Source organism: Myotis yumanensis, unplaced genomic scaffold (assembly GCF_028538775.1).
Source record: "Myotis yumanensis isolate MYYU_CA2020_CCGP unplaced genomic scaffold, mMyoYum1.0.hap1 SCAF_17, whole genome shotgun sequence".
NCBI lineage: Eukaryota > Metazoa > Chordata > Mammalia > Chiroptera > Vespertilionidae > Myotis > Myotis yumanensis.
In genome coordinates this window covers 13,914,968-13,927,101 of record NW_027223768.1, presented here as the reverse complement: position 1 = coordinate 13,927,101, position 12,134 = coordinate 13,914,968, and the positions used below count along the sequence as shown (strand labels likewise).

The 12,134-nt window shown below is 54.6% G+C and overlaps 4 protein-coding genes across 4 annotated transcripts; 2 read left to right on the top strand and 2 right to left on the bottom strand.

The window, feature by feature from the left end:
* The first annotated feature begins 1,709 nt into the window (after positions 1–1,709).
* Positions 1,710–2,031, top strand: LOC138996317 (histone H4). The gene has a single exon (XM_070397442.1). The coding sequence runs from the start codon at positions 1,720–1,722 to the stop codon at positions 2,029–2,031; it is 312 nt and encodes a 103-aa protein (XP_070253543.1). The 5' UTR covers positions 1,710–1,719.
* Positions 2,032–5,832: 3,801 nt separating this feature from the next.
* Positions 5,833–6,268, bottom strand: LOC138995674 (histone H3). Its single transcript, XM_070396294.1, has one exon. The coding sequence runs from the start codon at positions 6,260–6,262 to the stop codon at positions 5,852–5,854; it is 411 nt and encodes a 136-aa protein (XP_070252395.1). The 5' UTR covers positions 6,263–6,268; the 3' UTR covers positions 5,833–5,851.
* A 973-nt stretch (positions 6,269–7,241) lies between these two features.
* On the bottom strand, positions 7,242–7,782 carry LOC138995490 (histone H2A type 2-A). The gene has a single exon (XM_070395982.1). It carries the CDS (start codon positions 7,745–7,747, stop codon positions 7,355–7,357), a length of 393 nt encoding a protein of 130 aa, XP_070252083.1. The 5' UTR covers positions 7,748–7,782; the 3' UTR covers positions 7,242–7,354.
* A 297-nt stretch (positions 7,783–8,079) lies between these two features.
* LOC138995458 (histone H2B type 2-E) lies at positions 8,080–10,548 on the top strand. The gene has a single exon (XM_070395922.1). The coding sequence runs from the start codon at positions 8,105–8,107 to the stop codon at positions 8,483–8,485; it is 381 nt and encodes a 126-aa protein (XP_070252023.1). The 5' UTR covers positions 8,080–8,104; the 3' UTR covers positions 8,486–10,548.
* The last annotated feature ends 1,586 nt before the right edge of the window (positions 10,549–12,134 follow it).

The window sequence follows — 12,134 nt, the reverse complement described above, 5'->3', positions numbered from 1 at the left end:
TAGGGAGTAAAACTGCCCCCTTTTCCCTCTTTCCCCTTCCCCCTCTATTCCTGCATTCTCTTGTTAGGGAGGCTTTTAATCATTTGCTCTCAAGTGTCTTTGGCTGGGGAAGATAATGGCTTGTTATTTACAAACTGGCTGCAAATTTCCCATACTGTTTGGCCTTAACTTTCCTGCCTCAATTTCCCTATTCCTATTGCCCTGGAATCCTGTAACAGTATAATAAAAAATGTAGACAACGATAAAAATAAAATAGAGTGAAGAAATGTAGACAATAATTACTATAGGAATCTTAATGACACAAACGACTGCCTGCTGGGAATCTGGGAAGGAGAGCATGACTGTTGTGTCAGGCTTTGAATACAGACATCTGAATATAGACAATGTCTGACATCCTATTGATACACAGTGAAGGGGTGGGGGAGAAGGACCAGGGGAAGAGCGGCAAGAATGACGTTTGTGAAGCTGTCCAGTTGAGAAATAAATCAGAGGATTCAGTGTTCCAGATATTTCATTTTTCATTTAAATTACAATCTCAGTTGCAAGTGATAGCATTTCTATTGCAAATATCACCATTGTCTGATGTGTGTTTTTAACATTAAAAGCAAGGTAGATTGAAAATATCTGATCCTCGTTGACTCTGGAGGACATTAAAGATTGAAAGCGAAATCAAATGGGGGGGGGGGGGGACGTGCCCACCAACTAAACTAGTGGCTCTAAGTGTGAGCTTCAATCTAGGAGAACGTTTAAAAAGTATACTCCACAGTGAAGAGCGGGAAGGAGGGGCAGTGTTAGGCACTTATTTCATTTCTCAAAGAGCAAGAGATATCAAGAAGAAACTCCAATTGGCAGGAGGACCGGAAAAGGGCCCCTCCAGGTTTACGCTCCTCCTGAGGTCTCTGCTTGGCCTGCAGACGGCTGCGTTCTCCCTGTCCCCCCACAGTTGCCCCGCTGTGTTGTCTGTGCCCGGATCCCCTCTTTTCATAAGGACACGACTCACGCTGGATCGGGGCCCACCCTGGTGACCCCACTTTCACCTCATCGCCTTTTTGAAGGCCCTGCCTCCAAATGCCGTGACATTCGGAGGAGCCAGGCGGTAGGTCCTGGACGGATGGGCATCCGCACCAACAAAATGGAGAGTAAACCTGGGCGTTGGGACGACGTCCGCCTCCCCCTCCAGCCCAGGTGCCGGCCGCCCTGGCGATGGGCTCGTCCGGCCGTCCGTCGGTCTACTGATCGGAAGCAGCTTTTGTTGCCGTTTTCTTTGCTTACTGTTTGGAGCCTGGGATCCTCTTGTTGGGATGAAACCCGGAGCTTGCGCCCTCTGGACCCGTATTTGCTCCTCTCCTGGTCTTCTCTCCCCCGCCGCCCGCCCCCCCGGTCCCCGCCCCCCCCCCCCCCCGACCTTTTCTCTTCGCCAGTGTAATGCCTGGGCCGGGGGAGCCCACAGACGGCGAGAAGGAGACGAAAACAGCTGTGGAATCCGGAAGCCGGGCCTTGGGATCCGAATGCTCCCGGGACCGTGGCGGATAGTGTCCGCTAGAGGGCGGCCTGAGGGCGGGGGGGTGGGGGTGGAGGGGGGTAGAGAAACGGCGGAGGGGCGGGGACCATGTCGACCGCTCGCGGTTTTCAATCCGGTCCGACGGTCTCGTATATCAGGGGGCCGAGCTCCCCTCCCGGCACGGCGCCTGGCGGGTTCACCTCGTTTTCGGAGCAGCCATGTCCGGGAGAGGCAAGGGCGGGAAAGGGCTGGGCAAGGGCGGCGCCAAGCGGCACCGCAAAGTCCTGAGAGACAACATCCAGGGCATCACCAAGCCCGCCATCCGGCGGCTCGCTCGGCGTGGGGGTGTCAAGCGGATCTCGGGCCTCATCTACGAGGAGACGCGGGGGGTGCTGAAGGTGTTCCTGGAGAACGTGATCCGGGACGCCGTCACCTACACGGAGCACGCCAAGCGCAAGACGGTCACGGCCATGGACGTGGTGTACGCGCTCAAGCGCCAGGGCCGCACCCTGTACGGCTTCGGGGGCTAAGCCTCTGCTGCGGGCTCACGTGCGGCCACCCGAAAGGCCCTTTTCAGGGCCACCCACAGAGTCCTTGGGGAGCTGGGCACCTTTAGGACGTGGGCATTAGAGCGCCCCCCAAACCTCCTTTAGCACCAGCCGTTCTCCCAGGCGCCCCTCTGTTTTAGCTAGACCCGCTTAGATAAGCAATGCCGAGTGCTTTGGTTCCCGCTTGCCGAGCCGACCCTTCTCCACGCCGGCCTTGCGTTCTGACCGCCAGACGGCGGCCTTCCGGGTCCAGTGGGGGCCTCGCAGCTGTGTCCGGATAATGACTAACCAATCCGCAGGGTTCTGCAACGGTCGGCGTGCGTATCCGGCCAATCAGGACAGTGCTGGCATTGCACTATCTGAATGCCCATTTTTACAGAAACGGATCCGTTGGGGACAGGGGTGAAGGGTGGGGGTGGAGGCTGGAACTTCTCTGTATAGAAGTCAACCATAAGGGGCCTCCAGCCTTAACCAGGCTGTCTCCCCCCTCACCCCTTTATAGCAGGGAGGACCCTAGCGGTCTGTTACCCATCCCCTTTTCCTTTCGTGCCATCCTTCCTCCTCTTCCTGCATTTCTGTATGTACCTCCCTCTCAGTCCCTGACCGTACCCCAAGCCTCTACCCCATCCCCAGAAAATTGTCAGCACGGCCGAATGTGACATCTTTGGGGATATAAAAGCAGATGGTCCTGCCCAGGTTATCTGAATTCAGGAACAGATTGGGGACGCTGGTGGGGGTGCGGCTCAGTGAACTCTTCTCAGTTGCTCTCACCAGAAGCAGGCTGAACCTGGGACTGTGGCCATTGCCGGGGCTTTCCGGACACCGTGCCCCCGACCCTGCAAGTTCCTCCTGGATGAGGGTGAGGAGGAGAAAGGGAAGGGGCTGGATCTTGAAGAGCAGGGGCCCCCAGGGCTCTAGAAAGGGGGTGGGCCTTCCACACAGAAGAAACAGAAATGTGTGAAGACACCGTCTACTTGGGGGTCGCAGATGTCCCGAGGGGCTAGAACCTACTGGGTTCAGCTGGCAGAACACCCGAAACCCGGGGAGGCTCTGAGAACTCCCAGGAAGCAGATGTATATTAAGGTTAATTTTTTCGCTGCCTTTTAATGGGATTAAAAGGCAGCCATTAATGGAATTGCTAAAACGAATTGGATGCTTATTGTGGACCAGAGAGCATGCCAGGCGCTTGTTAAGAAGCATCCCTGAATATGTCCGCCAGCACCATTAGCAAGGTGCTATTCCCCCCGTTTTACAAGTGGGGGAAAGTGAGGCCTGCAGAGATTCATTTGCTGGGAGAGCCACCTACCTGTTCTGTTGTCTGGGCAAGACCGGGATTCAAATTCCCGTTTGTCCGGGTGCAGAGTGCCTACCGGACATTACCCACCAGCGCTCTGAACGGCGGTGCAAAAGAGGGTGGACTTCATTCTGAAGGGAATTGGGAAGGAGGGGAAATTTTTCAGCAAGAGAGTGACAGGCTCAAAGAGTGGAAGCTTAGTGGCCGGGCAGAGTCTAGCCCAGCCGTGAAATGAATAAAACTAAAAAAAAAAAAAAAAAAAAAAAAAGACCGTACCCTTTTATGTAATGATGTTTACTTTGAATTTATATTAGTTCACACAAACACTCCATCCATGCTTTTGTTCCGGCCCTCCGGTCCAGTTTAAGAACCCATTGTGGCCCTCGTCAAAAAGTTTGCCCACCCCTGCTCTAGCCTGAATACTCAGAGCTGGTGAAGGCATCAGTTAAGTGAAGGGACCATGGAGGGAGGCAGGCAGACAGAAAGCAGATTTGATTGAACATTTGTTGACTGCTGAGACTTGGACAAAGGCCACGAGGAAGGAACTTGTGCCCTGAAACAGCTTGGGGGCTAGGGGTGGGGAGCCGAAGGTGTCTTTCATGAAGAGGAGAGGTGTGAAAAGTAGCCTGGGGAAGCAAGATGGTGCCGTTTTGGAGATAAGCCATTATCCATCCAGAAGGACCTAGGCACAAGGCAGTTAGAAAAACATTGGTGTGGAGTTCAGGACAGGGGGTCTGAGCAGGAGATACCGGTTTGGGAGCACTTGTCAGAGGCAGAGAGAGGGAAAGCGGGGAACCCACGATCTCACTCGAGTTGCAGGTAGGAAAGACAAAGGCCAGCAGGGGTGAGCCCAGGACATGGATGGGCCCGGCGGAGAAAGAGGAGAAGGCTGGGACGGTGACCTGGAGAAGGGTCAGGAGGACGACCAGGAGAGGGCGTGAACCCAAAGGCCAAGTCCCCTGCCAAGGAAGCACAGGCGTCAACAGGGCCACACTAGCTTCCACGTTGGCGCGCGCCCGCGCGCCAGCCCCTGCCACGCCGAGGCAGAGTTCGGTCTGAAGGAAGACATGTTTTCAGTTCGTCAAGTCCCAGGCCCAGGGTAGACCTTTCCTGCAACCAAGCTAGCCCTGTGGAAGCTACCTGTCAGAGGAAGAGCATCAATACTCCCCTTGTCCTTCATTGTCTTTGAACTCTCCCCTGAGGGTAGGGAAGTGACTTAAGTACAGGAACTTAAAAGTGAAAACCTACATCTTCTATCGCCCTCTTGTATGGATGAAGTCAAGTGTGTGCTGGTCTCCGGAAGCAATAACGAAGGTTGGAAGACTGCACTGCTGTGAGGATGGCAGAGGCCTTGACTGTGACAGGAGCACAAGGGCAGGGAGGCTTCCTGTGAGTGAGCGGGGAGAGAGGGGGCAGGAGAGGCTGGTAGACGAAAGCAGTGGCCTCTGGGGGTCAGGCAGAGGACATGGCGAGGAGGGATACCTGACAGGGGCACCTCAGGTTTCAGGGCCTGCTCAGCTACTTGGCTCCCGGACCTGAGATCCTGGGCAAGTCACGCACCCGAGAGGCTCAGACTGTACCTCAGAAAGCGCCCGGTGGGTCTAGTCCCCGCCAGGTTTGCCTTGAGGTGCCCCCCTGGAGTCACACCTGTGAAGTCACCAGTACTTGCTAACCCCGGGGTCCAGACCCGAGCCTAGGGACGCAGCCTGCACTGAGGCCTCCCCACGCAGGTAGTAATAAGGGACTGGGCCGAGAGCGAGGGGCATGCTCTGTAAATTGCGGTGATGCTGAAGCAGGGGGGCCCCAGTCCCTTCACTGCTCTCCCCTTTTCTGACACATCGAGAGGCAAAGGGAGCTTTACGGAAAAGTGGAGCAACCACGTGTGTGCAGAGCAGCCGGACACAGGTGGAAGCCTTCGGAGCCTCGCTCTGCGGACCTGGTCCGTTGCCAACCCAGCTCCCAAGTGGCCCAGAGGCTTCCCCCCGCCCCCACCTAGGGCCGGGGATTTGCTTAAAGAAGCACAGCCCTGGAGACAGAGGGGGCGACGTTTTCATCCCCAGGCCGAGAGCCGCGTCGAGTGAGGCCATTTCGGGAGGGGGCGCGCGGCACTGAGCTGCCGGGAGGCCTCCCGGGTGCGCTCTAGACCGTGAGTGCTCCCGGCGAGAGTCAAGCTCTGAGTCCCGACTTTGCGAGAGCGCCACCAGGCACAACTGTACAATGAGCGGCCATGTTTAGGGCGCATGCTTCAAGGTGGCTGAGGGCCATCCCCGATGGCGGCCAGTAGAAGGGAGCAGGCCTGGGTGCCTGGAGCTTACCACCCACCCTCCGAGTTGGGAGTCCGCTCCGCTCCGCGCCGCCCCTGGTTCCCCCAACCCCCCCCCCCCCCCAACTCCCTGTCCCGAGCGTGGATACACGGACGCCCAAGTACTACAGCTTCTCAGTGCACTTGTGGGTGGCTCTGAAAAGAGCCTTTGGATGCGATGGAACCTGGAACCGAGCGCGCGCTTCTTAGGCCCGCTCCCCGCGGATGCGGCGGGCCAGCTGGATGTCCTTGGGCATGATGGTGACGCGCTTGGCGTGGATGGCGCACAGGTTGGTGTCCTCGAAAAGCCCCACCAGGTAGGCCTCGCTCGCCTCCTGCAGCGCCATGACAGCCGAGCTCTGGAAGCGCAGGTCGGTCTTGAAGTCCTGCGCGATCTCGCGCACCAGGCGCTGGAAGGGCAGCTTGCGGATCAGCAGCTCGGTCGACTTCTGGTAGCGCCGGATCTCGCGCAGGGCCACGGTGCCCGGGCGGTAGCGGTGCGGCTTCTTCACGCCGCCCGTGGCCGGCGCGCTCTTGCGGGCCGCCTTGGTGGCCAGCTGCTTGCGCGGAGCCTTGCCACCGGTCGACTTCCGAGCGGTCTGCTTCGTACGGGCCATGGCGATGCGAGACGCAACCTGCAAGACACGACGGCGAGAGCGAGAGCGGGGTCCCGGGCCGCCGCAGCCGCCTTTATAGCCACAGTCCTTTCCCGATTGGGCGGGACGGTAAAATTGAAAGTCCCGCGCTGGCTGTTCATTGGCTGTGACGTCACCCTCCCCGGCGTGCCCGATTGGCTGGGGCAGAATCTCCCCTGCCCCCACCCCATCGCCTCACTGTCTACTTTCGGGTTTGCCAACAGCTTTTTCTACCTGGTTTTTCCTTTCTTTCGGGCCGAGTCCTTTTTCTTTTTAAAATCTCAACTGTCAGGACGCCCCTCCGTAGCCCTTCACTCCCTAAGACACGCTATCCGCAATGCCCGCTTCCTTTCCACGCCGGAATCGAGCTTCCATCTTCCTTCTGCCGGCCCCCGGAGGCCCCTTTGTCAATCTGAAGGACCGCTTTTCCCGCCTTTCGGACCGGAAAATTGTCCGCCCGCGCCCCAGGCACAAGACCCCGCCCCCAAAAGCCCTAACCTCCCCCGGGAAGGCGTCCTCTCGCTTGGAAAAAAACAACAGGAAACCTTTAGAATTAGATAGTCGGCTCAGTTAGGCCAAGCTCCAGGTTCGCCACAGTCCCGAAAACGGGTCGATCGGCCCTCCTACCGAGTGGGGTTGGGTGTGTTGTGTCAGTGAATGTCCCCTCCCTAGAAGTGCTGGGCATAGGTCTCCGGGGGGAGGGAACTTGCGCGCCGGGGCTCGCCTCTCAGAGGCGTTGTAGCCGAGGCGCCCGAGAAGCTCGTTTCCCTCACCTGCCGTGATCGTGTCCTTAAGGTTTACGGCCCGGCCCATCCCGCCCAGTCTAGGCGGCGAAGTGCTCAGGATGTGAGCGGGAAGGGGCGGTTGGGAGGCGAAGGCTAATGACTGGCCCCCGCCAGCCCTGCGCGTGCGGGAAGGGTTAGCACTTTCTATCGCGGACGTCGGGACGGAGGAGCCTGGGTAGGATAATAACAGCTCTTTTATTTGAAAGAGTGGGTGGCTCTGAAAAGAGCCTTTGATTTCGGAGGTGCCCCTTTCGAAACGGGGGGCTGGGCGGGCGCCAGACGCACGGCCTCACTTGCCCTTCGCCTTGTGGTGGCTCTCCGTCTTCTTGGGGAGCAACACGGCCTGGATGTTGGGCAAAACGCCGCCCTGGGCGATGGTGACTTTGCCCAGCAGCTTGTTGAGCTCCTCGTCGTTGCGGATGGCCAGCTGCAGGTGACGGGGGATGATGCGCGTCTTCTTGTTGTCTCGGGCCGCGTTGCCCGCCAGCTCCAGGATCTCAGCGGTCAGGTACTCCAGCACCGCCGCCATGTAGACGGGCGCGCCGGCCCCCACCCGCTCGGCGTAGTTGCCCTTGCGCAGGAGACGGTGCACACGCCCCACCGGGAACTGGAGGCCGGCGCGGGAAGAGCGGGACTTGGCCTTAGCGCGAGCCTTGCCTCCCTGTTTGCCACGACCAGACATGACGGCGATACACGCACTGCGAGCAACTCCCGACTGACGACCGACAAAGTCGCCCTAAACCGCTCCCTTTCACCTTTTTATAGGCAGAACGGCGATTGTTCAGCGAGCACTCTGATTGGCTAAAGCATAGCTTTGTCCTGATGGCCAATAGGAGAGCGCAGGCAGAATACACTTATTTGCATAATCTCGCCCCACCCTAAAAACGAGAGCCACTGAAAGCCCGCCAATCACAACGCGGCGTACTCGGGACCTTAATTTGCATACAGCCTCTATAAGTACCGAGCCGCTTCCGGTAGCCCCGGTCCCGCTGTTGTCTTTGCGTGCCTGGTCTTTTTCCTGCCGCTGGTGCTTCCCGCTATGCCTGAGCCGGCCAAGTCCGCTCCCGCGCCCAAGAAGGGCTCGAAGAAAGCGGTCACCAAGGCCCAGAAGAAGGATGGCAAGAAGCGCAAGCGCAGCCGCAAGGAGAGCTATTCCATCTACGTGTACAAGGTGCTCAAGCAGGTCCACCCCGACACCGGCATCTCGTCCAAGGCCATGGGCATCATGAACTCCTTCGTCAACGACATCTTCGAGCGCATCGCCGGCGAGGCGTCGCGCCTGGCGCATTACAACAAGCGATCCACCATCACGTCCCGGGAGATCCAGACGGCCGTGCGCCTGCTGCTGCCCGGCGAGCTGGCCAAGCACGCCGTGTCCGAGGGCACCAAGGCCGTCACCAAGTACACCAGCTCCAAGTGAGTCCCGCCCGGGACGCGGCGCTCGCAAGAGTCGTCGGACGCATGGACCCCCTTCCCCCCCCCCCCCAAAGGCTCTTTTCAGAGCCACCTACCTTCTCAGTGAAAGAGCTTGTCACGTCTCTCACCCCTAGCCTAGCCAGTCCCTGCCTGAAGCCCTCCTCTTTATTGCCAAGTACCTAAGTTAAGGCAGCATGTTAAGATCTTCCTGAAGCAGGTTTCTCTGTCTGAAGCTCTTGGGCAAGAAAGGGAGGGCCAAAGTTTGAGTCCTTTGTTAATAAGCGACTTAGTATCAGTGTCCCAAAAAGCAGCTATAGGGTGACACAAGTTGGGGCTCTCGAGTGTTGAGGCTCCTTGTAATTATCCAAACGAAATTGCAAATTTCCCGGTAGGAATATTACATGACGAGTCTTGCAGTTAAGGGAGAGGGCTTAGATTTCTAAAGTCTGACCCTCGCTCTTCTGTTGCTGATGGTACCCTTTCTGGAACCGTTTGTAATCGCTGTGAACGTTTTGTTGTTTCCATAGGAGTAACTTCGCTTTAGTCCAGTACTTAAAATACCCTACCCAATTTTAATTTCAACCTCAGACTTCAAAAGGCTGAATAGTCTAAGTAAATGTTACTGGGTGATCCCTACACTAGTGTTATCACCTAAGTCACCGTTTCCTCTAATGAGTTTAGCAGGCTCTACTGTACAGCGATACCATTCAGACTTCTCGGTAACCCTCAAACAGGTAAGCTTTTTCAACACAAAAGAGTGAAAAATAGCCCCAGCAGGTTTGGCTCAGTGCATAGAGGTTGGGCCTACAGATTGAAGGGTCCTGGGCTCAATTCCGGTCAAGGGCATGTACCTCCATTGCAGGCTGGGTCCCAGCCCTGGTCGGTGTGAGTAGGGAGGCAAGCAATGGATGTGTCTCTCTCATATGCAGGTTTCTCTCTGTCTCTCTCCCTACTGTCCACTCTCTCTATAAAATCAATGAGAACTGTAGAAGTATGGTAGCAATCATCTCAGGTAGAAACTATAGTTTGATTATTTTTTTAATTGTTTTATTGCTTAAAGTATTACAAAGAGTATTATATATGTCTCCTTTTTTTTTCTCCCCTTGACCCTCCCCTAGCCTCCCATGCCCCCCCTGTGTCTTATAGTTTAACTTTAACCCTGCTGTTGGGCTTCTGTACCTATTTGCTTTGTTTAACAATAGAAAGGTTATTTTGATTTTCTGAATTATATAAATCATCCCATGTGATTGAATACCCTATCGATTGTAATGTGAAATCCCATTTGTTGTGGTCATACTGCTCTTAGAAAGCACATTTTCCTTTACCTGGGAAGAACACAATTATCCCAAGGTCAGAGGGCTCCAGTTAACGTGTCCCTGTTGACTCAGTGTTCCGGAGACCCAAAAACTGTAATTTAGATAACATGCTGCTTCTGGAAACTGCTTTTTACAAATCAGGTTCCTCATTCCAAACCTTGGGATGTAATCAATACCTCTGTGATCTTTGCCTATATAAGTCTGGTTTTGCAACCATCTTATTAGTATGAGATTTGGGAGAAGAGCAAGATGCCCCCTCATAGTCCCGGATTGCAATAAATATGACTCTTTAATTCGACTTCTTGAGGCGACCTTCTGTGATTCACGGGGTACATTATAACACTATCCTCGGGTGAAGATTGAAACACCAACAAAAAAAAGTGAAAAATATATGTTGAGGTTCTCAGCAAAATGACCCGACCCCCCCCCATCCCCGTGCATTACTAATTTTGCCATTTTTGGAGAATGAATTGTTCCAGGGAAGGGACAAATGTTTTGGGTGTTTTTTCAAATAAAGTTCTTTGTTACAGACCTACAGTGGGGCCTTAACGAGTGTCCCGACTAACGAGTTTTTTGAGATACCAGCTGTCTCTGGGCCGATTTTTTTGCATTGAGTTGACAGAGTAATTTGAGTTAACGAGCTCCTTAACGAGCTCGGTCTCGGAACGAATTAAACTCGAAAGTCAAGGCCCCACTGTACTCTCATACGTGTATATATAAACTCTCACTTGTTTGGGTTTCTTTTTGCAAAACAGCAGGAAACAAAAATGCAGAAGGCAGATGGACCAGCCCACTGGGGTTAGGGTCTGCAGAGAGGGGAGATGAGGACCAAGCTGTTGCTCTAAGGACAGTGTTAACATAAAAGCATTCAAACCTGTAATGGACTTTGTGAGTTTATTTGAGCAAACAACTGCCAGGAAGTAGTATCTCAAGGATTGGGGTAATGCTCCAGGATAACGGTGGTTTCTCATCTATTTTTATACATTGCAATCAAAGGAGGGGACTGCTGGGGTCCAATCCCAGCGGGTCCAGGGGTCCCCAAAGGTGTGGACAGAGTCGGCGAAGAAGGAAGGGCACGGAGACAGCATTCAGTCCATCAGCATAGCCATGTTCTCTAGCAAGGTTCTCTCTCCAGGTTGTATGTCCATGTTCTCTCGCTAGGTTCTCCAGCCAGGTTCTAGCCTGGATCTCCAGTCAGGTTCTGCTGCCAGGTTCTATCCAGGATCTCCCGCCATGTTCTGTCTAGGTTCTCCCGCCATGTTCTGTCTAGGTTCTCCAGTGAAGTTCTGTAGCCAGGTTCTGTCCAGGATCTTTTGCCATGTTCTCTGGCTAGGTTCTGGTTAGGATCTGATGTTTATTGTCTTGTTACATCCGTATTTATACCAGCCGATTTTAATCCTGTTAATTTCTATTACAAAGGTTAGGGCGTTTCTCATCTCCATTCCAGGGAGTAAAGATTATGTAGCTTAACTACCCGCCTGGCACTTAATTAAGGGGTTGTATCCCCTCCCTAACCTCAGGGAAAAATCCCCACCTGGGGAAACAACCTTTCTCAGAGAGGTGACCTTGGTTAAAACACATGGCGCTAAGGGGAGCAAACATATTAAGAACAGTATGCTATATACGCCAGGTCCATTGAAACATATGCTGTGCAGATATTTCTTTCCTGCAGCGACTGTGTCAAGCAGCAAGGATGGACCGGCTTCCAGCAGGGGACCTGGGTGGGTTACATGAAATCCATTGGTGATACGTTAGAGAGGCGGGAGAAAGCAAAGCAGGGAAGCCCCTGGGATTGGATTAAAGTAAAATGATAGATGCAGGCTTTGGTGGATGCAGGATAGTTACCAGTCGACAATTAACATAATAACAAGGACGGAATTTGTGGTATCTGTCCTGGTGCCCAAGCACCTTAACGTGTGCCCCAAGCGGTCTGGAAAAAGGGAAGTTACAAGTGTTAGGTCGGAGAGAGCCCAGGATCGGATACATGCAGACATGTGATGAGACAATGGACTCCCCCTGGAATTTCTCACAGATCAACGTGCCAGACACAGATTCCGGCTTCTTCTCCCTGAATCCACATACCCCCACACAGATACTGACTCATTCCTGAATACCTCAGCTCAGGTCCCCGCCCCTCACCCAACCGCAGTATAGAAAAAGCGCCCCCCTCCATGTTGGCGTGAATCCACGTGCCCTGTCTTTGGGGGTACGTGGGTCTCCCGGGGACGCAGAAATAAACCTTCCTTCCCTTTCTTTTCTGATTCACTGGACTCTCTATTTCTTGCACCGCCTCCTGAGCCACCTAACCTAACAACAAGTTACCCAGACATTTCAAGG

What these genes read in the sequence shown, in the direction of transcription:
- LOC138995458 (XM_070395922.1), top strand. Translation starts at nt 8,105, where the DNA reads ATGCCTGAGCCGGCCAAGTCCGCTCCCGCGCCCAAGAAGGGCTCGAAG.
- LOC138995674 (XM_070396294.1), bottom strand. Translation starts at nt 6,262, where the DNA reads ATGGCCCGTACGAAGCAGACCGCTCGGAAGTCGACCGGTGGCAAGGCT.
- LOC138995490 (XM_070395982.1), bottom strand. Translation starts at nt 7,747, where the DNA reads ATGTCTGGTCGTGGCAAACAGGGAGGCAAGGCTCGCGCTAAGGCCAAG.
- LOC138996317 (XM_070397442.1), top strand. Translation starts at nt 1,720, where the DNA reads ATGTCCGGGAGAGGCAAGGGCGGGAAAGGGCTGGGCAAGGGCGGCGCC.